Source organism: Mus musculus, chromosome 11, assembly GCF_000001635.26.
Source record: "Mus musculus strain C57BL/6J chromosome 11, GRCm38.p6 C57BL/6J".
Classification (NCBI taxonomy): domain Eukaryota; kingdom Metazoa; phylum Chordata; class Mammalia; order Rodentia; family Muridae; genus Mus; species Mus musculus.
In genome coordinates, this window is record NC_000077.6 from 121,510,692 (window position 1) to 121,536,103 (window position 25,412).

General features: G+C 47.0%; 2 protein-coding genes across 5 annotated transcripts in view; one reads left to right on the forward strand and one right to left on the reverse strand.

Moving 5' to 3' along the window:
- Positions 1-25,412, forward strand: part of Tbcd (tubulin-specific chaperone d) — a 165,180-nt gene that overhangs the window by 58,701 nt on the left and 81,067 nt on the right. The window contains exon 1 of one of the 4 annotated variants that reach the window (XM_030245468.1): positions 3,357-3,441. The exons of 2 other annotated variants lie outside the window; for them this stretch is intronic. Coding sequence is in view for 1 of the 2 variants with exons in the window: in XM_006531974.4 (XP_006532037.1) it covers positions 7,578-7,650 (73 nt within the window). In the remaining variant the exon portion in view is untranslated. Of the gene's footprint in view, positions 1-3,356; positions 3,442-7,499; positions 7,651-25,412 lie in introns of those variants that run through there. One more of the 4 variants, XM_006531974.4, reaches the window with a different exon arrangement.
- On the reverse strand, positions 285-8,651 carry Zfp750 (zinc finger protein 750). Its single transcript, NM_178763.4, has 3 exons — positions 8,539-8,651; positions 1,936-3,541; positions 285-1,808 (listed from the first exon to the last, which is right to left on the reverse strand). Exons 2-3 carry the CDS (start codon positions 3,354-3,356, stop codon positions 1,118-1,120), a joined length of 2,112 nt encoding a protein of 703 aa, NP_848878.1. The 5' UTR covers positions 3,357-3,541; positions 8,539-8,651; the 3' UTR covers positions 285-1,117.

Here is a 25,412-nt window from a genome sequence, read left to right on the forward strand (position 1 = left end):
AAAGGTCGCCTGTGTCCAGACATAGTGGAAGGGCTGTTGTGGAGTGGAGGAGTGGAGCTCCTCCCACGCATCGTTAGCTGCCAGGGCTCCTGATCTTGGCCTCCAGGTACTCTGAGACTCAGGACTCCTTTGAAAAGCCCCATAGGTGAGGGTTACTACATGCCTGGACTCTGTGGCTACTAATTTATTTACCAATCCCAGAAGCACTTTCATAGTCTCAGTGCTGCCTCGACTGTCGGCTCCCTCTTCCTGAATACTAAGGAAGAAGACTCTAGAGAATAACATAGAGCTGATATTGATCTTTGTTTTATGTGTTCTCAAAGTTCACACATGAGTTTATTGGGAAATTAACAGGTACATCATTTTAGGGAGTGGAAAGTGAGCCTAAGTGAGAAAGTTTGCTTTGACATCATAAGCAAATAGAATAAGGTGATCAAACCTTGACCAGCAAGCACTTCCCTGATGGAAATAAGTTACTCTAAAGTAACTTAAAGTCAGCCTCTAGATGTTTGTGGACGGTTCAGTTAGAAATAATCACAACACTTCTTACGTGTAACAGTTGATATTTAAACTGAAGATGTTTCTGGCATCAAAACACATAGCTATATTTAATAGTAACACAACAACACGGTAAAAGTTTTAGTTTTGAAAAATAGTACTTGTTTAAGGTCCTTTCTGTGAGTCTACTCACATTGCTGAGCTAGTTCTGTGTATTTCCCTGGTGTGTCACAAACATGAAGTCCCAGTGTAAGTCATCCGTCTTGGAGAGTATAAGCCACTCAGATTTTTTTTTTTAACAACCAGAAGTAGAAACACCTTTTAATATTTATCTTAATGTTTACAAAAAAAACTAAAGATTACAGCCTTTTGTCCTTTTTGAGGAGAGAAGAAAAATTGTATTTATAAAAACTGACTTGATAAAAAGTGAAGGTAAACTGTGGGAACACTGGCTGGCCCAGCACTTAGGAGGCCAAGGCAGGAAGATCACAAGTTTAACGCCAGCCTGAGCAACATGGCAAGACAGTACCTCCTCCAAAAAGCAAAAAAGTGAAGTTGCTGCCTGGCACGTAGTGTGAAAAGCCTCTCTCTAGCCATAGCACTGAGTGCACTTGAGGCCTCAGGATACCCGGGTTCTTCTGCGGAGAGTAAGCACTCTTGGGACGGGGTCATTCAGCTTTGGCTTTTTAGTTCCTTGCTGGGATTTTCCTGTGTCCCTTTGACTTGTCCTCTTTTGTCCTTTGGGTCTGAGGTCACACTGAGCCTCCAGGTTCTCTGTAGCACTGAGGGTGGGCACATCCTGACGGGTGGGTTCCTGGACTGTGCCTTCCTCATCGGCCACTCGGACGTTCCCTGGGCTGTAGGCCGCCAGCTGACAGAGAGCTACAGCTGCCGTCTGCTTCTGTTCATCACTGCTGTCCTCCGTGTGCACGTCTGGGGTTGTCCTGCTGTGGGCCTTGTCTTGCGGTGTCTCCACGCGGCTTGTCCTATCTTCAGAACCCTTTGTCTCAGTCTTTGGAGTGGCAGCGGGTTCTGCACCTTGGGGTGGGCCTGGGAGGGCGGGCCTTGGAGCCCAGGCGTTGCAGAGATCCTTCACGGACAGATTGAGTGGCAGGTCTTGCAGAGTGTCTGCCTGGGCGTTGCTTGCATACATGGGTCCATACGTGGCTGCAGGGTTTGTCTCCAGCTTCTTAGAGAGATTGAGGGGACCTATTCTGGAGTGGTCCTCTGGGCTGGAGGGTGGGGCCTCTGTGATGAAAGAGTTACTGCTCCCTGTCTGGGCCGGAGGGTCACCATTCATGGCCTGAAGGCTAGAAGACATGAAGAGAAATCTTAGGAAAATGATCATGTAAAGCATTTGGAACAAGTGTGAACTAACTTGGTGTTGAGCAAAAAAAAAAAACTACATTGGAGATTTTGAAAAAGAAATTCTCTTACCTTTTTGGAGACTCTGTTCTGTTTGCAGGAGGTTGAGAGTGAGGGCTTTCTGAACCCCTTTGGACAGGTTTGAAGGCGGTGGGGCTCTGCTCAGCTTGCTGGAGTCGCTCTAGGGTTCCGGAGGAGGCTGCTTTGTTTGAGAGGTCACACAGGCCTTCGAATGTTTGGCTTGTTTGGGTGAAGTTGGTGGGGCTTGGCCTCCCCGGGGAGCCCGTGGCAGCGCTCCCTGCTCGGGGGCTCATTTTGGCTTCTTCTGCATCCCTTTGCCCATCTTTAGAAGGATCTTTAGCCTCAGGAACTGGACTTCCCTTCTCACACTCTGTGTGTTTCCTGTGGGAGCTTGAAAGGTTTAACTCTGAGGGACTTGAGGCTGGGTAAGCCAGGGTTGCATCTTCAAGCAAGCGAGAGCTCTGATCTCGGGTGATGCCAGTGACAGATGGGAGCCTGAGACTGTAGGAGGGAAATGCAGACTCTGGTCTGTAAAACCCATAAGGGATCGGCAGATTAGAGTGGTACTGCTGGAAAAATCTGTAGTGGTCATATGTTGATGGGGATGTGTTCAAGTGCTTGGGAATTGGCCCAGCAGGAGACAGGAAGTGTCTTTGGTCTTGGGTCCCATAGACAGACAGCAAAGTGGTCTCACACTCAGGCGTGTTCCCAGTCAGGAGGTAGGGGGAGTAGATGGCAGCCAGCCCATGCTCTGCGTAGAAGGGATGGGGGTACTCCGGGATTGCAGGATGCATATAGGGGGAGATGGCACCAAACCCCTTTGTAGAGGAGATTTTATGTGGAAAGTCAGGAGGGAGGAATGGGGAGCCAGCTTTCCAGGGGTAACCGGGCGTGTGGAATGCAGACTTGGCATGGAATGAGGAGGCTTTGGTGGTAGAGTTGGCCAGCACTTCAGTGGCCTCTGTATCTTCTGGCCCCCTAAGTCTGTGTTCCCCAACTGGAACAAATGCTGAATGTCTAACCCCACTGTCGAGGCAGGGCTGGGTGCTGAGAATGGCTTCTGGTGCCATTTCTTTCTGTAGGGCTGGTTTCTGGGGACCTTTGTGGGCTCCCCGAGCCTGCATTTCTAGGTTCTCTTTGGCATCCTCCTTTGCAGAGCCCTGTTGAGACTTTGGATCAAAGCTGGAGAGTCCATTTAGGAGAGATTTGGAAGTGGCTGGCTTTGAGGTGGGCTCTGGCTGGTGAGTCTGCTTAGGATCCAGCGAGCTAGATTTGGGACACTTGGGAATACGATCTTGCTCTGACACTAAAGTAATGGAGTTTTTACAGAGACCGTACTTCATGTGATTGAAAAGATGTGACTTCTCGTTACATGTAAAAGGACACTGGAAGCATTTGTACTTGAAGGGCTTTCCTGGGGGCCGTGGAATATAGTGTGGCTTTTTTGGTTTCCGTTCCTTTAGGAGACTCATTATCCTTTGTGTTTGGACTCTGGTCTGCTCGGTGTGTGGTCACTGCTGCCTCCTCTTTGACCAGAATGTGGTGGCTTTGGAGGAGGTGAGTACTGTCTTCTTTCTTGCTGTGAGTACTCTATTTGAAGCCAGCTCCATGTGCTGAGGGCCTAACCAGGAGAGTTCCTTCCGTCAGGCACCTGCAGCTATGAGGACAGACAGAGACTGGTGTCAGGTAAAGGGTTAGAGGGTCACTGTCTCACTAAAGACAGACTAGGAGCCTGGTGCCTTTAGAAAGCAGGCGATATCTGCATCCCTGATAGTCTGCTCTCCTGGCTGCCAGCATCCTGGGATATTTTCTTAAGTCTAACCTGAAAGACTTGCCTGGGACCAAGAGAGCAGAGTGTCAGTAGCCAGCCTCTGAGTTTTGGGGATCCATATCCTGCAAGCTTGACTTCCCCTTGGTCCGTTTGTTTGGGGCTTCTGATAGGATTCTGTGACCAGAGCCTCCCCTCTGCATGCTCTGTGGGAGCGGACACTTAGTTCAATGTGCTCTGGCGTTGTTTAGCTGAGTGTTCCAAGGTCCTGCTTAGCTATGCTGCTGCTATATTATGTGTGTGAATATTTAAAATAAAAAATATTTAAGACATAGGACTTACTCTACTGCTTCTAAAACTACAGAAAAGCCCATTTTATCAGAAAGTACAGTGGGTAAATGTTACCCACTGAACTACACCCTTAGCCCTAGTAAGTAGCATTTATGATGGCTTAATACAAATGTGAATGCTATATGTAGGTCAACTCAGTTTGCAGTTGTTGTTAGGATGATTTGCAAGTCCCGGATTGGCTTTTATGTCTTGCCACTCATCAGTGTTTGGGAATAACTCATAGATTTGCCCTTCCCTTCCTTGGATATATAAACCTTCTTAAGAGACCAGAGCAGCAGTAACCAGGTAGAGGGAAGAAGCCACCCTGCCCCATGTGCCCCTTGTACCCAGATCTTACAGTGTGCTTCCTAATCCAAGGCTAAGCACTTAGTGAAGCTGCCTCCCTGGACATCTAGGGTGACTCTGGGTGGCCTTGGGTAGAGGGAGAAGGTTGAGGCCAGGCTCCTTGATTTGTACAGGATATGTGAAAAGGGGAAGGTCTCCTACTTCGTATGCTAAACACTTAAAAATAACATTCAGTGGAAATTGTTTAAGAAACGTGTTTTCAGCTACAAAACTGAGTTTGTAAAAAAAAAAAACATGTAAAGCCACGCCCTCAAAACTTAGACACACACACACACACACACACACACACACTTCTGTAAACCATACCTTTAGAAACATAACTACATTCTTATGATTAAGTCCTCACTCTTGTCTGTCTTCCCTGTTCCCAGTGTGTGTGTATGGTGGGCAGTGGGTGTAGCAGCTTCAGGGACTGACTCTTTATCTCTACTTATGTGCTTCAAGTTTCTGAGGATTCTATCAGGTTTCATTTGGTTTCTCTTCTAATTTACACACACACACACACACACACACACACTATTATATATATAAAACTATATCTGCCACTGTGGTAGCAGCAATTCCATCACTTAGGGTAGACTAAGGCAGAGGGTCTCAAGTTCTCAAGTTCAAGGCCTGACTGTGCTGCTTGGCAAGACTTTTTCCTCAAAGCAAGAAGCAGCCTACAAAGAGCTAAAGTTACCCGATCATCAGCATTTAGGGCTCTTAAGTAGTTGTCTGGGAGAGCAGTGGCTCAGGCGGTCCTGAAAGTAGTCCACTGTGAGAGTCTGCATGGCAGTGAGAGTGAAGCCCCCATGCTAGGAGGAAGCTAGGATCCTAGGCTCCTTGCAGGAGGAGTATGGGAGACTGAGCTGTCAAAGTGGGTCCTGCCTGGACTTCACTTTTGCTGTAGAAGCTAAAGTGAAGACAGAAGTCCTATGTCAAAGCTGATCATATTAACACTTAGTAATAGCCTTGTGACTTTTCCTTCTTATTAAAAGGAAAAATGTAAAGAAACTCTCTGTGGGCCCAGCGTATACCTGGAGTGCATTTTCCCTGCCTGCGTCAGGGAGCCCGAGAAGCCTCCCTTGTCTGACTGGCTGATGAGGGCAGCTCGATAAGTCAGTGGGACCTGTGCTGGCATGCTCATTACACTCTTGATTCTGAAGGCGTGAGAACCTCTGCAAGTCAGGTTCCCATGGCTGTATAGGATATGTCATGGCACAGATCTGAGAGGGATGATTTCATCACTAGCTGGGAGCATCATGATCAGAATGATGACAGTTGCAAACATTCGTCGAGTATGAGCTGCTTCCCAGTTCCTGGGGACAGACGTGGGACAGTGCCCCGTGTGTCCTGGGCAGGCTAGAAGAGCCCCTCAGGACGTAAGGAAATAATGACGGGCCCTCAGAGAAGCAGCTGTAGTAAACGTTACTGATGGTTTCGGGCAGCAGTAAGCGTGCCACTGGGGTTAAGTACTGAACATCTACGGAGGTTAAATAAGTACATTGTCATGGTAAGGGTTTCCTGTCTTATAAGAAAGAGGAGTAACTGAGGAAATAATTATTACCGAGTGTGCGTGCATGCGTGTGTGAGTGTGTGCGTGTGTCATGCTATGTGAAGTTTTGGTTTCAGCCTTTGTCTTTTAATTTTTTTGGCTGCTGATCCCCAGGACAGTGAGCAGGCTGGCTGGGATAGGCAGCAGTGGCTCTTGTGTAAGGGTTCTAGAGTGAGGCCATTTCCTGAGGTTTATTAAAACTGAAAGGGAATGGATACAGAAGCAGGCTCGGCTGTAATCATTTCAGTAACTTCGGATAAACTGACCCTCAGGATTTCACAATTGCTAATTAAGGCGGAGAGCTCACTGCTTGGAGGCAGGTGTAAGGCGGGCGTAACTCATCTATAAAACTACCGTGTTAGAGAAGTAAGTGGGATAAAATTGATGCTTTTGTAAGCTTTTGAATGATGATGTCAGCCTGTGAGTTCTCTGTCCTAAGCAAGTGAGGTTTATGACTATCAAGAAATAAACCCACAGCCATGACTGCAGCCAGGCACATATGTCTGTGGGCATGGAGGCTTACAATAAGTCCTGTTTGGTCAGTTTATACCTGCTGGACTTTGAACTGTCTGGCAGCCGCTGGTGTTAAATATTCCCAAAAGCACACATTGTTGCCAAAACAGGAAAGCCAAGAACTTTGACTGTTTACAGTACTTTTGGGTTTATATTCAAAGGTGAAGCTTTTCCTAAAGGCATAAGAAGGGTATGTGGCTTCCCCCCCCCCCCCTTTTTTTTTTTTTAAGGTTGGGCCTGTTACTACTTTGGGAATACATCTCTGGAAGGCTATATGTGTAGCTATGGCTGTCTGAGAACTGTAGTGTTAGCATGTTTGATACTGAAACAGTCCCAGAGGAATTTTACTTGGCACCATACCCTCCTCCCTTCTACTTCCCATTTGATGGTCAGGGGGGTTCATGAGGGTGTCTTCCCACAGGCACTCAGCCCTCATCAAGGGCTTTTGGCAGAGAGTTGTTCTCTGTCTTCCCTGGGGAAGCCCTGTTCTCAAACATGCCTCCCCAGACCTCACCTTGGCCCCAGACTTCCTTCTCTGAATCATCTTGCAATGCAGCATACAGTATGTACAATAATACAGTGACCTAGAAACATGTACAGTATCCAGCTTAAGATCTGTAAGATGTGTCCCAATTTTTTTGCTGACACACATCAGGCTGTATGACTTGAGACTTCGATATCTCTTATATTAAATGACTTGACTGCGTTCAGAAAGGGCCCAGGGCTGAGAGCACCTTCCACCTGCCCACAGTGTGCCATCCGGGATACCTGCCCACACACAGAGTGAGCACTGTGTAGTTTCGATTGGCCACAGGGTCCTGTTTGTCTTTAAAGCATTAAACTTCAGCAGTCCCTGAGTGTGGACATGTAGTGTAGTTGCTGCTGTCAAGACAACAGTGAGTGGCTGGCATGTTTTTAGAAGTTTCTAAGGGGCTTGCACTTAGAAATCAGACAAGAGAAAGAATAATTTAAGAGAACCCTGATAGGATACAATAGAGGTAATTACAGCTTTGCTTTATAGGCCAGCGATGTGACGGGCCAGGCAGCTATGTTTGTCCTGTGAATTGACCTGCAAATCAAGACAGTGCAGTACTATTCCTCCTGGTGGTGTCCAGCTGTCTGGCGCAGAGCCTCGCAGGTGGAACGTCGTGAAGGGCATGCTATAATTACAGCACTGTGATGTGGCGTTATTGCACCACTCAAGGGCACGCCACTGTCGTCTACCCACTGGGGTGTCGCAAGAACGAGATTTGTGAGTTTTACTTCATGTGGGCTTTTGCAGTAGCTGGCCGCCGCTCCCTCCCAAACTTTCTGTTCTTTAAGATGAAGGTGAACTTAGGGAGGCCATAGTCTTAGAAGAAAGCTGTTTTCTAGAGTGTGTTTGGAAGGAAGGATCTAGAAAACAAATGGGTTGTGTTGTGCAGGCTCACGGCTTCCCGACCAGCATGGCACCGGAGCTCGCCTTGCCTGTGTTTCTGTAACACAGCAGTTTAAAACATCAGAGAGCCTTTTCTAATGCAAACACTCAGATAGGAAATGCAGGCGTTTCTGCTTAAACCAAGTCTGACTTGGTCAGATTTGGCCGATTATTCGGTCGATAATTATTTTCATACAGATTTATCCCCCCCCCCCCATGTATAATCTTAACAACCAAACCAAAAACCTAAACTTAGTTGGTTTCTTGTTTTTGAAAGGTTTTGTCAAAGCAGCAGTTATTTTAAATTTGAAAAGCTTTAGATGTTAAACTAGAAATGAAACCAAACAGTTGTATCTCTCTCTATATATGTGAGTTTTGCCTCTTTTATGTCAAAATTTATTGTAATTTCTTTGAAAAGTAGGGAACAATTAAGCAATACTATAAATCCATCTTTTGTTTTTAAAATAAATTTTATAGCAGAAAGGATGGCTTGATTTCTAAATAAGCTTGCTCATAGTCTTGGAATAACGTATCAGCCCCATTAGGAGTTCTGTAATTGTGGTCTGCATCCCCGAGATGCACCTGCCGGGTTCTGAGTAATCCTTAGGGAATAGTGAGAGCAGGAAAGAGCAGACAACAGCAAACAATTTACCCAGACAGATTCCTCAAGACACATTAAAGAGTAGTTTTGAAAGAAAACTTGAAGAAATAGTAAGCACTTACCAAAGGTGGGCAGTGCTGGGATGCGGAGTCCTTCTTCTGTGCAAGGTGCTGAGGTCTGAGGAGCAGGATCTGTTCTCACGCTGGCTCGCTGGCTCGGTGAAACTGGAGCCGGCTGTTCCAGTGGGAGGGATTTAAGTGTAGGAGTTGAGCCCTCGGGGCGTAGAGATGCACCTGATATTCCTCCGCCTGCAGCTACAATTCAAGTGTTTGCACCCACTGAGCTCCACGTAGCCTCACTGAGCAGGGATCCAGAGAGTCCTGTGCCACTCCAGGTGCCCCACAGGACTCTAGGTTCACGGTGTGTGGGGTCCTGGGAGGGCTGCCCAGTTGCAGAGGAATCAGGATATCTGGATGCAGAGTCTAGTGCTGATGTACTTGTATCACAAGCACTTGATGCTCATTAAAGACTCAGGTGTAGAGCTTCGCTTGCTCGCTTCAGTACTCCAGCATAGGAACATAGAAGCAGAGAAATATAACTTTGTCCTGAAACACATGTCACCGATGGAAACATGACAAGTGTTTTTGCTGTGATGCCCAGAGAAGCCTCTGGCCACCTCTGCGATTTCTACCCTTCTCTAGGAGTTTTGTTGAGGTCACCGGGAGAACTAGGGTGGCAGAGAGGATGCTAACCTTGCTGCCTTGTCACAGGGACCTGCCGGAACATGCCCAGGGCCTGTACTGGTTGTGGAGCTGACATGTGCTGTCTGTCATTTGGGCGTCGGCAGTGTGTTCACCTTCACACCCCCTCTTTAAGTAATAACTTAGATTTTAAATTTTGGAGCCATTTTACCATCCCCTACCCCCACCCCCCACCCCACCCCCAGTGTTTACTTGTTTGCTTTGAGGCTTGTGCGGGCTGCAGTGGAGGCTGGAATGTGATGTCAGTTTGGGGACAGGGAAAGGACACTGTGATAGCTGGCTAGGCTCTTGGTCATACCTGAAGCTGCTGGCAAGGGCCAGCACGCATTTAAGACTTTAGATTTTACTTGGCTTCACCTTTATGTTTAATTCTTTAAAACCTAGTTTAGTTACTTTGTCTCATTCCTAGGAAGAGTCTAAGCCAAATGCTCAGTCTTATAAGAACAGCGAGCAGTTCCCTAGGGTTTCTCACATCTCTAGCTGAGTAGCAAGTTACCTTAAGCTCTGCTCTGAGACAGTCACCAGTTTGTTACAGTTTGTTACATCTGTCTGGGCGGAGGTGGTCTGTACTGGTTCCGGTTCCCCCAGGCAGTGCTTCTACTCTGTGGGTGTTTACTGAGGCTTCCCGGTATGGTGAAGTCCTCTAGCTACTCTGCCACTTTCCGGGACTCCACAGTAGAGGGTAGCCTTTGGACATCTCAGGACTTGAAGAGAGCAAAATGGAGAGGCAAGGCTGAGAATTATCTCAGTGCCGTTTCTGCTGCACCTCTTTCTGGAGCAGTTGGGGCAGGCCAGCTTCTTAGGAAGGCTGGCAGGGACTTGCTGAAAGTCTTACCCTTTCCCCTCTGCTCTCACTCACCTTTTGCTGAGAGTTTTACTCCTTGATTCTAATTTGCAATCTGGACTTCAGGTGTTTTTAATGGACCCCCTTAACTCTTTGCCTCCCACATCCTCTTGAGGGCCATCCCTCCTCCCTTTGTGCTGCCCTCTCACTTGGGCCAGTCCTATCTTTGCTGTGTCATAGCTTCTACATTTCCTTCCCTCTTCTTTTTTGTATTTCATAGTCAGTGAGGGCAGTGCTATACTAATCCCTAAACCCTCCAACAGACGTATTGGCCTAATGCCACTTTACAGTGCTTTCTTCCAAGGAGAGTCTTCATGCAGCAGGAGTTCTGATCTGAAGGGTGACATTTAGTGAGCATCCCCTGTTTTGAGGCCCAGCCTTGCCACCATGTCCCTACATGGCCTGGCATCTGTGGCTTGATGATATCCACACGCTCTAGATGTTGATCAAGGGCAATCTCTAGCTTTATGAGAGAGAGAGAGAGAGAGAGAGAGAGAGAGAGAGAGAGAGAGAGAGAGAGAGAGAAAGAGAGAGAAAGAGAGAATATGAATGTTTTTCCTCCTCTTCTTTTTCCTTATATTCTCAGTTTCCTTTACTATATCTTCTAGTATTTCTATGAAGCATATTCCACAGTCAGGATCTCTGGTTTCTGGGGGGGTTTGAGTAGCCCTGCTTTGATACCTTGTTCTAACTGCTCTGAATAGTTCAGTGAGTTTCTTGCAGGATAGGAGGGCTTGGGGACTTTATGTAGGGATTCAACTCTGTCTGCTGCAGAGTGGGGTTTCTTTATTGCTGCTGGTTGACAGAATGATCAAGAGTTGATGATAGCCAAGACCTTGGGCTTTTAATAGGTTCTGTTGTGTAGGTCAGGGACTGGCAGTGCTTCCTCTTTGGTTCCCCACTGAAGGTTCATGTGCTTGTAACCTCCTAGTGGTTCTTTCTGTTGCTATGTTCCCTGCCCTCTTTGACTTCTTTGCTTATGCCTTAGAAAGTGAAGGATGGGGCTGGAGAGAGAGCTTAGCATTAAAAACACTGGGTGCTCTATCAGAGGACCTAGATTCAATTTCTAGCACCCACACAGTGGCTTGAAACTATAGCTACTGTCCCAGGGGATCTGATGCCCTCTTCTGGCCTCTGAAGGCACCAGGCATGCCCATGCAGGCAAAACACCTACAGATACCAAAAAGAAAAAAAGAAAAAAAAGGAAAAAAAGAAAAAAAAGAAAAAAAAAAGAGGAGGCCTTTCTTTTGCCACTAGTGAGGTCTGAACCCTTGTGTTTGGTCTCACTCCTCTGCATGACCTAAATGTCTTGATGAAGTTTCTGAGAAGTAAAATCTTAGGGGGTAGGACTGGGAGTGGCAGTTGGCATTTCCTGAGCATCTTCCATGTGGGTCCTTGGTGCTGAGTGGTACTTGCATCATTCCCTGTAGTCACAGGAGCTGTTGTGCACCTGCTTTATAGGAGTTAAATGAGCACAGAGCGGTTAAGTAACTTGACCCAGGTACCTAGTCTGGTAGGTCACAGTTTCATCATGTGACATGGGAGGTAAGATGGGGTATAGAGTGGGTGTCTGGGGCAGCTGCCATCTCTGGACAGCAGCATCTCAATCGAATGCAGACAGGTGCTGTTGGGTATAGATAGTGCTGTGACTCTAGTCTGCTGCATCAGACTCTTTTCCTGGGTCCCTGCTGGAGCCATCTGTGGCACACTTCCCTGCAGGGTATGGAAGGCAGAGCAGTGTGTTGGGTTAGCCTAGGTACTCCTCCACAGCACGGCTTGGCTCTGAGCTCACTTCCTGTCCCTTCAACATCTCTTTGCCTGTTCTTGGGCTGTCCCCTGCAGTGCAATGCAGGGCTGCGTAATGTGGGAGAGGGTCAGCACAGGCTTTGCCAGGCCTGTTGAGTCATTTCACACAGCAGCCTCTCTCACAAAACATTTTTGAAGAAGGAAGGGAAGTCACTTATTTTCTGACCTCCTTACAAATAGTCACAAGATGATTTTTCCTGTAATTTTTTGTGCTCCTTTTGTGAGGAACATCTGGAAAGTAAAAAGGAAATGGGAATTGTTGTAGTGATGTCACAAGTCTGGTTTCAGCTTCCCAGTGCCCTGTGATGCCCCGGGGCAGTTGGAGGCAGCAGGCAGCTCACACTGGGGCTCTCTACTCTGGTCTCCCCAGAACTTGAGTTCTGTGTTGGTGACATGATTGGGATAGGAGTACAGGGTCCTTGGGTGGCAGAGGACAACAGCAGCTCCATCTTGCCCAGTTCCAGATTCCTGGGGCGTGCACATGCTTCTGCGGTTTGTGGGAGTTGTGCACTCCTGAGCTTTTTAAGAGGAATAGCCGAAGGCCCAGGGCCTGTCCCAGGTTTTAGGAGTCTGGCTTTGTTTGACCTTGCCTTCATGGCTTCTTTCCCATTGAAGAGGGTATCTTTTAGGGGTTTTTAATTGGAATTCCTTTCAGTTAGGATTGTAATAGTAAGAGACTATCCAGAGAAACAAATGATTTTGCCAAGCCCTTAATAACCTGGTCTTGAGCTAGCTCTGAGGTGATGGATGGCCCTTCCCATCATGCCTTATTCTGCTTCCCAAGCCTCCCTCCTATTCCATTTGTGTTAAGGTACATCCCGACTGGACTGTGAAAAGCTCTGTTCCTAGTGGTCTGGACACTTTCCTAGACTTGGGTTTTGGCCCTAGGCACTGCTCTTGTTTTGCTCAAAGCCACAGGACAGACCTGGAGCTGTAGCCCAGGGGGCAAGTGTTGCTGTTCAGTAGACAGAGCTGCTCCGAGCTTCTGTAGGCCCAGCGGGGCATCTGGCCAAGATGGGGGATGATCCACCCTCCTCCTCCTGTGCTCCTACTGCCTAGAACCTCTCCAGGATTGGCCAGAGGTGGGCTGTGATCATAGATTGCTCCACTGAGGCCTGTGTTCCAACCCCACAGCCTTAGGGGTCCACAAGGCAGAAGGTGGACATGTTAGTGGAGCCCTTAGTGCTGCCGTACAGACTTTAGGACTCAGGTGTGTCCAACCTTTTGACATTGGAACACAAAATTCTTGTCTACAGAGTTCATGCTCAAGAACCTGCAATTGAATTACCAAAAACAAAACAAAATAAAATACCGAAGACCACGCCCCCTAAAAACAAAAACAAAAACAACAAAATCCTCTCAATGTTTTAAGTAGCTTTACAGTTTTACGTGGAGGCTAGGGCTGCATTTATCACTCTCCCTCAAAGTGTGTGAGAAAGTTTTATTGTTCGCATGTTCTCCAGAGAGAGGGTGGATGTAGAGCTTAGGGAACCTGACGGCTCAGAGGTGTGACACCGTCACTTAGGTTTTAATTTCTTGATTAAGGTGATGCCACTCTAGGCTTTTATAGACTGGAGATACTTTATTTTGTTGAGTACGCAAGATACTTTTTCTACAAAGGCCCGCAAGGGTGAGTGGTGTCTCTGAGTGGTGCCCTGTGGTGGGAGGCCTGGCAGCACCAGAATGTGGCCTGTGGGCAGCTTGTGTAGGGCGCATGTTCTCCTGGCTCTTCTGCCTCTGAGCTGTATGGAACCAGGTTCCTGTGGCTCTTGAAGAGCCTTCAGGGTGAATGATTGAGGGTGAAAGGCTTTTTGCTTGTGTTTGTGTAAACAGTCCCTGGTTCTTCCCGTCCCTCCTGGTGTTGGTTGGCGCCAATGCTGTGTCTAAAGGGAAACCTGAAACTCTGTGCGCTGCGGCTCGCTTTGTCTTTGATTGGGAAATTCAGTTTGAGTTTGTGAACTTGGGCCAAGTCTTGAGGATTCCCACAGTTTTCCTCACCTGTCTGTTCTCCCAGGCCAGCCGTGCAGCTCTGGGGCCTTGTTTTCTGGCCCTGCTTGGGACTTGTTATTCTTCTAGGTGTAGCTCAAGAATTAGATCTCCTGGGCACATTTGTTCTGCTCACAGCTATACACAGAGGGTAGTTAAGCTGAACAGGGCCAGGTAACGTTAAAAAGTGACGTGAAGATGATTTCCTTTTCTGTCCTCATGCTACACCTGTAACCGTCCCTGTAAGAAATAGGGTAGTAATAGCCTCAACCCTTCTTCCCTGACTGGTCTTTCCAGAGTGGAGTATCTGCTGTCTGTTGGGTCGTATTGTTTACCAAGCTTTATCTTCAAGGTTCCTCTTTCTGCTTGGCTGTGTCCTGAATCCATCACATTCAGTTTGTTGCAATGAGCGCCTTTTAGCCTCTTACTGTTTTCAAAGCATTCACTTTGCTCTGTTTTCTCTCCTCCTTTCGAATGCCATGATCTTCGTTGCTGCTTTTCTTAACTTTGTAGACCAGGCTGGCCTCAAACTCACAGAGATCCACCTGCCTCTTGCTCCTGGGTGCTGGGATTGAAGGTGTGTGCCACCAAGCCTGGCAATTTCATCTTTTATTTAAGCATTTCATATAGTGTTACAAAATTGTTCTTTTGTGTATGCACATATCTGTGAATGCACACATGCACGGACATTTGTATAAACACTAGTGTGAAGAGTCTAGAGAACAATCTCGGGTGTCATTCCTTGGACACTTTTCACCTTTTTCTTAAAGATTTTATTTTTAAATTGTGTGTATGTATACAGGTGCCTGTAGCAGCCCAGAAGAGGGTGTTGGATCCCCACCTAGCATGGGTGCTGGGACCGGAACTTGAGTCTTGTTCAAGAGTCATAAATGTTCTAAACCCCTGAGCTAGCTCAGCTCTCTGGCCTTCCACTGTCCTTTTTGAGACAGTGTTTCTAATTGGCCAGGAGCTTCTCTAGCAGGCTAGCCTGACTGTCCAGTAGTCCCTTAGCATTCTGGCTGCCTCATCTCCTCAGCACTGGGACTACAGTACATATCACTAGGCCTGGCCTTTTTTTTTTTTTTAAACATGGGGTTCTGGGGATTGAACTCAGGTCCCCTCACTCTTGCAAGGCTTTTCTTTACCGACGGGACTGTCTTGCGGACCCACGGAATCAGTGGCATGTGGGGTGTGTAGTGTTGCACAGACGTTGCTTCTCTCTGGCTCCATCCCAATCAGTTGCCATATTTTCCCCAACACCGAAGACCGCCAGTTTGCTTTCTGTCTCTGAGTTAGAACTTTTGGATCTGGCTTCTGTCACTGAATACAATGAATCCAAAGCTCACCCATGTTTCAGAACATCATTCCTTTTTAAAGATTGAGTACAGTGATGTCTGGGTTGTTTCTGTCTCTTGGCTGTCATAAGTGGTTTTGCCGTGGACCTTTCTACAGCAGTATTGGTCCAGTGACAGTGCCCTGCCTATCAAGCTACTTCTCATGGCACAGTATTATCTTATGTCTCTAGTAGTGGTGTACCACAATTGGTTCCTTCTGGAAAAAGGAAGCCAACCTTTATACCCAATCTGGCGGGTCTGAAGGAGTATGTTGATGTGATTTTGGCTTGCATTTTGCCTCAGTGACAATGATCTTGAGCATCTATCTCTCACGGATTTGTGGCTGTGAATTTGTTTGGGCAAATGTCTTTTTTTTTTTAAAGATTTATTTATTTATTTATTTATTTATTTATTTATTTATGTGAGCACACTATAGCTTTACAGATGGTTGTGAGCCTTCATGTGGTTGTTGGGAATTGATTTTTTTTTAAAGGACCTCTGCTCGCTCTGGTCAACTCCACTTGTTCAGTCCCTGCTTGATCCGGCCCAAAGATTTATTTATTATTATACTTAAGTACACTGTAGCTGACTTCAGATGCACCAGAAGAGGGCGTCAGATCTCATGGGTAGTTGTGAGCCACCATTTGGTCACTGGGATTTGAACTTAGGACCTTCGGAAGAACAGTCAGTGCTCTTACCTGCTGAGCCATCTAGCCAGCCCACAAATGTGTTTTCAATAGATACATTTCTTTTCAGCTGGGTCTAATAGCATATATGTTACCATCTCAGCACTCAGGAGAACAGCCTGGTTTACCTAGTAAGATAATGTCTCCAAAGAAACAAACAACAAAAAACCTAAACAAAATAAAACAAAACCATCAGCCCGTACCTGGTGTGTATGTGTGGGTGGAGGTGATGTTGAGAGACATTTGTTTTTTTTGAGAGAGAGTATGTTTCTTTTTTTTTGGGTTTTTTTTTTTTTGTTTGTTTTGTTTGTTTTGTTTTGTTTTTTTTCTGAGACAGGATTTCTCTGTATAGCCCTTGCTGTCCTGGAACTCACTTTGTAGATCAGGCTGGCCTCGAACTCAGAAATCCGCCTGCCTCTGCCTCCTGAGTGCTGGGATTAAAGGCGTGCACCACCACACCCGGCTGAGTATGTTTCTTGAATGACCTTGAATTTGTGATCTACCTGCCCCAGTCTGCTCAGTGCTAGAGTTCCAGGTGTATATATATTGTCATGCCTGGAGAGTGTATATAGTATGGATAGAAAACCCTTACTAGATGTGTGCTTTGTAGATATTTTATATCATCCTGTTGCTCTTCTAATAAGAAAATACTTCCCTTGGCAGTATCTCTGTTAACATCAATATATATTTACCATTCTCTGTAGTGTCCTTTGCTTGGGTGGTTTTGTGTGTGTGTGTATGCGTGCATGTACAGTATGTATATGATGTGTCTAAATACATGCACACATTCATTAAGAATGGGTTTTTAGTTGGGCAATGGTGACACACACCTTTAATCCCAGTGCTCAGAAGGTAGAGGCAGGTGGATCTCTTCAGTTTGAGCCAGCCTGTTTTTCAGAGTTAATTCTAGGACAGCCAAGGCTATACAGAGAAACCCTGTCTCAAAAAGGGGGTTGGGGGTGGCTTTTAACTGGGCATGATGGTTCTCACTTTTACTCAGAGCAATTGAGAGTGAATTTCTGTGAGTTCAAAGTCAGCCAGGGTTACATAGTGAGACCTATTTCAAAAATAACTAAACAACTCCCCCAAACCTTTAGAAGTGTCTTTAATCCTTTTGCTTTTATTTGGCAATTATTTAGTCAGATTTTGTATTTTGTGTGAACTATTATTGATGTGTTGTCCAGTAAAGGAAAGTGCTAGCATGTCAAGGCAGTGCGTGGCCCAGTTACTGTTGCTCATGTGTCTGTAGGAACCATGTGTATAACCTCCCTACTTGTGTTACATGGTTTGTTGTGTTTGTTTTCGAAAGTGGAAATCAGTTTAGGGCCAGACCTGCCTGACCTGTGATACTTCTGAGCATGGGTGATAGTATCTTGGCTTTGCAGTACACTCAGAGTGCCTCTCTACCCACATCTTTCTATTATTTTAAACACTGTGATGGTGTTTATGCCATTTGATGAAAAAAATTTAAATCACATTTATTTTTATTTTGTCTTTAATGCATGTCATATCACACATATGGAGGTCAAAGGACAACTTTTGGGTGGAGGGTTTCTTTCCTTGTATCATGTAGATCCCTGGGCAGATTGTCAGGTTTGAGACAAATATCTTTACCTACCGAGCCAACTTGCTGGCCCATTGATGAAAAATAACTTGAAGAGAAATCTTGCTCCCAAGTCACAACCTTTCATTTACGGAGCTTGCATTCACACTGTCTAGTCCTGTCTGGGGTGGTTGTGGTGATGTGTGACCCACTGAGTTTACTGGGGAGTTGTGGAGCTGATTTTGCCGGATGAAGAACACAGGTTCTAGCAGTTCAGGTTAGCTGTGACAGCAGGACACTGAAACTGCTGCACACAGTTCCTGGGCCTTGAGTGCTACTGCACTTGAAAGCCATTCTTCATGTGCCTTTGTGGGAGTTCCATGTGTTTTGTTCTCTGTTCTCATTTTTATGCTTGCTGATCTCTGTTGTGTGAAGTGTCAGTTGTGAACAGACTGATAATAGTTCCTGATGCCCAGTGCCTGCTTTACTCAGCCATATTGGGCTTATGGGGATAAAGGGAGGGACTTGAGTTACATTGAGCCAGTAGATAAGAGCAGAACTTGGCTTCTCCATGGGAATCCAGGCTTGGTCTTTGGTCTTGAGTCTAGGTGTAATGCACTCACCTGTGGCCCCATAAAGTGGCAGTGTCTTCGGGGCTGTGTCTTCCATGTTCCTCAGTCTTTTGTTACTGTGACAACGTATCTGACAGAATCTAAGAAAAGATTTATTGTGGCTCAGATTTCAGATCTTTCAGTCCAAGGTTGGCTGGACCCATTCCTTTGGCTCAAGATGGCAGAATGTCATGGTGGTGCAAGTATATGGAGAAGGAAGGTATAGCTTGCTTCATGGTGGCCAGGAGGGAGGAGGAAAGGGGGGGGGGTCATTTGGCTCCTGAATATCTACCCCCTCACTGACTTACTTTCTCTAAAAGCTTCTACCTCCCAAAGTTTCTCTTCTTCCCAATAATGCCATCAAAGTAAACATCCATCAATAGATTAGTCCATTAAGTCAGCACCCCTATTATCTGGTCAACTCTCAATGATTGGCTCCACCAGCTGGGAACCTAGCCTTCAACACATAACCCTTTGCATTCATAGCCATCCTCCTATAGTGACTTAGTTTTCCAAAGAAAAATGAGTGCTGTGAAAAATGAGCATCCTGCCTGTGAGCTGTTCCTGCAGATGGTAGGCACCATTTTTTTTTTTTTTAATTTTTAATCCAGCCCCTGTAGTGAACACAAGTAATGGGGGTTAGAATTCGTAATTGCAGATACCAACAGAGCATCCTTTGGAATTGGTAGTCAAGGCTGGCTGCCAGGCAGTATAATGGTGGAAAGTCTGAGACTTACTTAGTGGGGCTCTACCTACCAGGTCATGACCAGGAAAGGTAGAGACATGTGGAATGATGACATCAGAACCTCTCCAGTTACTTAGTTGGGTGCCAGGCTTGTGATGAAACCATGTTAGATGTGCCCTCTGTGACCTTGGGCTACTTGCTTCTCCTGGAGTCTTGTGTATCTTTTGCATTGTTGCCTTGCCCATCTCTGACACTGCAGTCTCCTGGGATCTTGCTGTCTATGAAATACCTGTGATGTTCCCAGAGGCTAGAGCCGGGGTCACCATCTTGGGCCACTGGTGGCCTGGGCCTTAGGGCTGGGGACCCTGGCTGTAAGTCAGGTAGAACTGGTCTCGACTTCCTGGGTTAGCCTTTAATCCTCCAGGACGCTCTTTTTCTTCTTTCATGCTGCTGTGCTTGCCACTCTGTCATTAGTTGTGGGTGTTTCTGTGCCAGCAGCACAGCATCAGCAGAGGAGCACACCCTTGGTCCTGGAGGCACCTCCTGCTTCGTGGTTTTGCCATGCCATGTCCTCCTTCTGTGGTGGCCTGTGGTGCTGGTGGTAGTAGGCAGGAACTGACAGGCCCTTGCCTCTGTGACAGCTGGCTAGGGTGATAACAAAAGGAACCTATGGCAGAGAAAAAGGGAGCCAACACTAGGTCTTGTTGGAAATGGTCACTAGGGGATTCTAGGAGTGTTTAACTGGCAAAGAACCAGTAGGATCACTTGAAAAATGACTGGTGTAATCCTGAGTATTAATCTGGAGGGCCTTGACTTGGCTGGAAGGCAGCACCTGAGTGGCTTTGAAAGGCAGCAGATATACTGGCTGACTGATGATAGAGAAGGTATTGAGTCTTTTTTGTCAGCCTTGTGGTCTTTTTGTGTGCCTTTGCTGGGTACCACTAAACTCCTGTCAGGAGCCCTAACCACACCCCAGAGACCATGTTTGTTGAGGTACTTGTGTGCTTAGGCAGGTGTGAGGAGCATATTCCTCTGCCCTATGTTGAGGAGTCTGTGTTCTGTTTCCCTGGGAGGCTGTGCTGACCTTGCTTGGCTATCCCAACTTGATTCTGCTTGGCTAATACAGGATGGGGCACATGTGGGTGTTGGCATGTTTAGTAATGGAGAACTTAGAGAAGCAGAGGTGCAACTGTGTGGACTCCCTGCTCTGGGCATGTGATATGAAGCCTGTGGTGCTGTGTGTATGTCCTATCATGGGCATATGAAATGGGGTCTGTGGTACTGTGTATGTCATGGACTCGTAGGGTGGGGTTTTTGGGGGCTGTGTGCATGCTCTGACACGGGGCAGGTACAATAATAAAAAGTTTGTGGGGTTGTATGCACATTCTGTGAAGACAAGTAAGATGGAACCCAAGGGACAGGATGTCTTGGGAGACTCACCTATTTGCCTCTTAGTCCAGCATGGAAGGGAAACCCCTCAGGAGCTTATTTTGGGAGAGGCCTCCAGTCGTCTTGTCTAGGCCCTAAATTCAGGCCTCAGTTGGCCAATAGTGGTAAAGTGGGGTTTGGTGGGAAAGGAATTGGGTGTTCCCATGGACGTCTGGCTTTCTCCTCTAGCCTCATCTGTCATCTCTTGTTGGCCAGTTGCTGTCAGAGCATGTGACAGCACTTGGACACCATATTTCATTAGTTGCAGCCGCAGCTCAATTTTCTCCTCTACCAAAAACCTTGTGATATGGAGCAGCGACTCGCATTTGACGATGACTCTCCATTCTGGTGAAAGGGCGGATAGCATAGACCTGTTGTGCCGCTTTGGTGGCAGCTGCTACTTCTAGGGTGTGGAATATGGGTGGGAGGTGGCTGTAACCTTGGACTGAGAGGTAGGCACTGCTGCCTTGGGTTAGCTGGCTTGTAAGTAACCCCTCCAGGTAGGGTGGGTGCTCCTTCTGGAGAGACACACACACCCTGGGGAAAGTGCAGGTGTCCCCCAAGGGACAGAACACTTGATTTCCCCCTTGTCTTGAAAACTTTCATGGTCAATCTTCGTATCTTCTGCCAACTCTCTGGAATACATGGGGACACAGTGAACTCTTGCTGCCTGTCCTGTCACCCGAACTGTGTGGGCTCTCACACAAGTTGTTTTATTTGTTTGCTTTTGTTTTTTTGTGTTTTTTTAAAGACAGGGTTCATTCACTGGCTCAGCTAAACCAGAACTCATAGGAATTGATCTGCCTCGTCTTCCTGAGTGCAGGAATTACAGTGTGAGCTTAAGCCTGGCTTCACATGGAGGTTTTGCCTTGCACGCTGGGACAAAGCTCTGTGGCTGTATTCTTTCAGACATCTTTGAATGTAGCCTAGTGGGTGTTTTCTTGTTGTCCTGGATCCCTAATTGCTCGCCAATGCCTTCTCCATGTCTTCCCAGTCACATTTGGAGAGGGAGGGCCTCTGGCCTTTCCATCCAGGCAGGTGCTAGGCCATGCTCAGTCAGTATGGCTTTTCAGAGTCCTGTGCTTTTCAGGATATAGTGTCAGTTCTTTGGGGCTCTTATAACAAACCAGCTCATACTGGACAGTTAATTTGTAGACATGAGAAATTTACTGTTTGTACCCACTTTGGAGCTGGGAGTCCCAGATGAAGCAGCTAGCACATTGTGAGTCTGACAGTGTCCCTTTACTCACACTTGGTGTGTCCTTCTGTGAGGATGGGCTTTAGACCTTTATTAGGCTACCTTATCATACACCATTCCAGTTTTTGGTGGGGACTTCATAACCTGACCCTAGGTCACATTGTACCAACACTTTAGTGATCATAGTTCAAGACACGAGCTTTAGAGGGACACAGCTATTCTAAGTACAGAACACTGTTTCCTCACGCCACTTGTACACAGGTATTCTGTGGGTACTGAATGTGACATCGTTGTCATACCTGTACAAATGCAGCCTGTGCTGGGCTCAAGGCATTGTTTGTGTATACAGGTGATACTCAGGCTGCTCTTTGGCGCTTCTTAGGTGAACTACCATCTTGTACACCCCAGGCTTTTGCTTGGGTCTCAGCTTGGTTTGACTTCTGTGCTAGTCGTTCTTCATTGCTTTGACAATTTACCTGAGGAAAGTTAAGAGGGAAGGGTTTGCTTTGGCTTATGATACCAAGGTATCAGACCGTGATCAGTTGGTCCCGTGGTGTGGTGCAAACCATCATGGCAAAGCAAACTGTTGTGCTATACCAGGGGCCAGGAGGAGAACTCGGGAAAGAGTCGAATATATATATGTACACACACACACACACACACACACACACACACACACACACACACACACACACACACACACATATATAATCTTTTAAAGCATTTCCCTAGTGGCTAACTTCCTCCATTTAGGCCCCACTGGCCGTGCATTGTGAGGTCATCAGTATCCATTGATAAAGTTAGCACCCCTGTGATCGATCCTTTCATTTCAGTAGTGCCACCAAGCCTTCAGCAATCTCTGGGCATATGCTTCATCTCCAAACTGTAACACCTTCTTCTGCTCTTCTTTTTATTTTTCATTCTGAAGCACTTAACAAGTTTATAAGAGTACAAAGAAGTGTTCAGGAAGACCCGGTGGATCTTTCAGAATTACAGTGTTGGTTTGGGCACAACACTTGTAGCTAGCAGAGATTCCCAGATGAGTGAGTGAGAGTGTGTGTGTGTGTGTGTGTGTGTGGCTTTATAGTGTCACCATAAGACTTGTGTTCCCTCAGTAGCTCTCCCCTGTCTCCCTCTGTTATCTACTTCCAGTCACACCAATCAGGAATGTTGCGTTTATAGGTGCCCCATACTTCTTACTACCTGTTATATGGATTTCATCTCATTCTCCAGTTTATAGGGATAGAAGTGGATGTGGTCATTTCACTGATGAAATGTCATTGTTCCCAACAGAATCTGCTGTACCACCCAGGAGGCTAATGTAGGTGGGGTGGGCTTAGAATTTCTGAAGGGTCCTTCCCTAGTGAGTCTTAATTTCAAGTGGAAATGTCTTCTCCTGTGAATGAATTTCTTGGGGGTGGGGGAAGCACGTTTGGAATAAAGGGCACTGCCAAACTGGTAACTGTGTACCTGCTTGTTGGAGTTTCTCATGAGATCTTCAGGACACCTGGCTGGGTTGTATGGACAGATGAACCTTGGCTCTTGACTGTATAGTTGGAGGGTTTCTGGGACCCAGGTGAGTACAGAACCTTTTTCTGGATTAAGTGTGGGCTTAATGTAATGACCTGCTTGGTAGGTAGACCCCCCCCCTGAAGTGCCTTTGGAGGGTACAGAGCCAGATGATATCTGAGAATGTGTTCCCTGCAGCACTGGGTGTGGGCTGAGTCGTCCCTGGCCCTTCAAGGGCAGGCCAGATCCACAAATCTGCCCTTCCTTCCCACACAGTTGGGATTCCATGGTCATAGGCCAGATGCTGCTACTGCTGCTGCTGCTGTAGGCTAGTGAGGGGCTTCTGGAGGCATTCTTACATGGCCTGTGGGAAATTAATCCAGATGTTCTGTAGATCATTCTTCCTATCTTCAGCACATTCGAGGGGCATTTTTCCTGAGCAAGTTGAACTACATTCTTAAGAACAGTACAATGGCTGTTGGTACAAGGGGCAGGTCCTGCAGCCACACCTGATCTCGGAAACTGGGCCCCTGAGGCTCAGGCTTGGTGGGCAGGCTTCTGGGTCTGAGTGTGGCTCCACTCGTGGGATGAGGTGGGTCAGGATTTGGGCATTGCTTGGGAGACACTGCTGCTCCCTGTGGTATGTCTGTCTGGCCATGGCCAGTATTTTACCTGTTGTTGGCCTCCTGGACTGCATTAGAATAGTTGATTTTTTCATACTCTCTTCTCAGGATTGCTCACACCACTGTACACCTCCATCTCTGCAAGTTCTTTACCATTGAGTTTGAGTTGGGAAGGTCGAGCAGAGCCTGGGGTTTGCACCAGACACACCTCAGAAACCTGTACAATCCACGATTGCCCAATGCCTTAACTTGTTTTAAATTAGTATGGCCGAGTGGCTGTCAGGAGATGTAACCGTGTGGTGGTTTTTATGGGCTGCTTGTTTCTGCTTACGCAGATGATAGCTGAATCTTTGTGTCCCTGGCTTACAGGCTCTACAGACCCTGCAGTGAGGAATGCGGAGCTCTGGGGGTTAACTCACTGCTCTCACCTGGAGGCTGCTGCTTCCTTAGGCAGCCTGTGTTAAACAAACGACATGCTGTCTAGAGAGAAGGGTGTTTAAATTACCTTGCTGGACTCCCAAGTTGCCAAAAGGAAGCCCTCTGGGGTATGATATATATATTTGACATGCATTTGCAGTGTGTAATTGGAACCATGAGAAAGGTTTTTGTTCAAAGCTATTGAACAGTTTCCTTATTTTAAACCTGTTGAATCTGGAAAGAGCTGTTTTTGACTTTCAGTCTGATAATGATTATATAAAGGTTGAAGGCAAAGAGTTTCTTGTTCCAAATCACCATCTCCCTCCCCTGAGCCCAGCTTTGTGAGTGCCCTTGTAACCATGAAAGATATTCTGACTTCTGTTTCCCAGATCCCTGAATACCAGAGCTGGAAACTCAATGTCTTCCTTTCACATGGCAGAGGCTGGACAGCCCAGGAGGTCACCCCCCCCCCCCCCAGGAGCAGCAGACCTAGGCCCAACCTGTCTTTGAGTGCCAGGCTGCTACTCTCACACCTTGGGATGAATCGGAGGCAACAGTCTAGCTTCCCTATTTTTCTGTTACAGGATCAGCCATTGCTGTCTTTCCCACGTTGTCCTTTCTACAAATCAGTTCCTTTCCAGTGATCCGTATCATAGCATCCTGCCCTTACTAGGCCAGCCTCCATTCAGGAGCCAGTCGTTGGTGGTCATTGCCTCATGCCATATTCCTTGTTAGCTCCTGGTGTGTGCTGTGCTTCTGTGGAGGATGCTTTTAAGTATCTCAGCACAAGAAAAGCCAGGATGCTGTCCCTGAAGACTGCTGACTGGGCTGTGGGCCAGAATAGGGGAGGACTGTCAGGTCTTTGCTGGACAGCATTGGCACCTATGGGTGCCTGTGGGGCCTGAGGCCCTAACGAGCTTTATTTCCTGCTTTTCTAGCTTAGAGTTGTGGAAGGACACAGGCATGAGAGTCTCAGCATAGTTTGACATCTGAAGGTCCTGGCTGTCTGGAGACAGGCAAGATGTGAGTGGGTTCTTGGAGCCTGCAACTCCTGTGGTCTCTCAGATGGAATGGGTAGTTAGAACCATCAGGTATCCTCCCAGGCAGTTGGTCCTCTGAACAGTAAATGGAATTACACTCTGAGAAAGTCCACCAAGACATACTTTTAGTGGATTCAGACCCATCACTTGATTTCCTTGCAGCTGGCTATGTCAACAAGTCCCCGAGAAGGGCTAGTTTCCCAAATTATCTTACTTCAGTTTGGGGACAGAAACCTGGGTGCTGTGGCTGGGCTGGGTATTGTGGTGTGGGAGGTCTGTGTTTGCCTGTTGGGGTTGCTCGTGGGTGGCACCAGTTTCCTGGCAAGGTGTAGGAGAGATGTGAAGTGGACATGGAGAGTGCTGACACTGCCACTTGCAGTTGTCTGTCTGGAAATTGATTTTGTCCTGTGGAGTGATAAGTTGACACTTAGAGAACACATCCAGGTTTCCCTGAGGCCAGAGGCTTGCTGGCTGGCCTTGCCCAGAGCATCTGGGCTCTGGTGCCTACTGAGCTCCAGGGAGTCC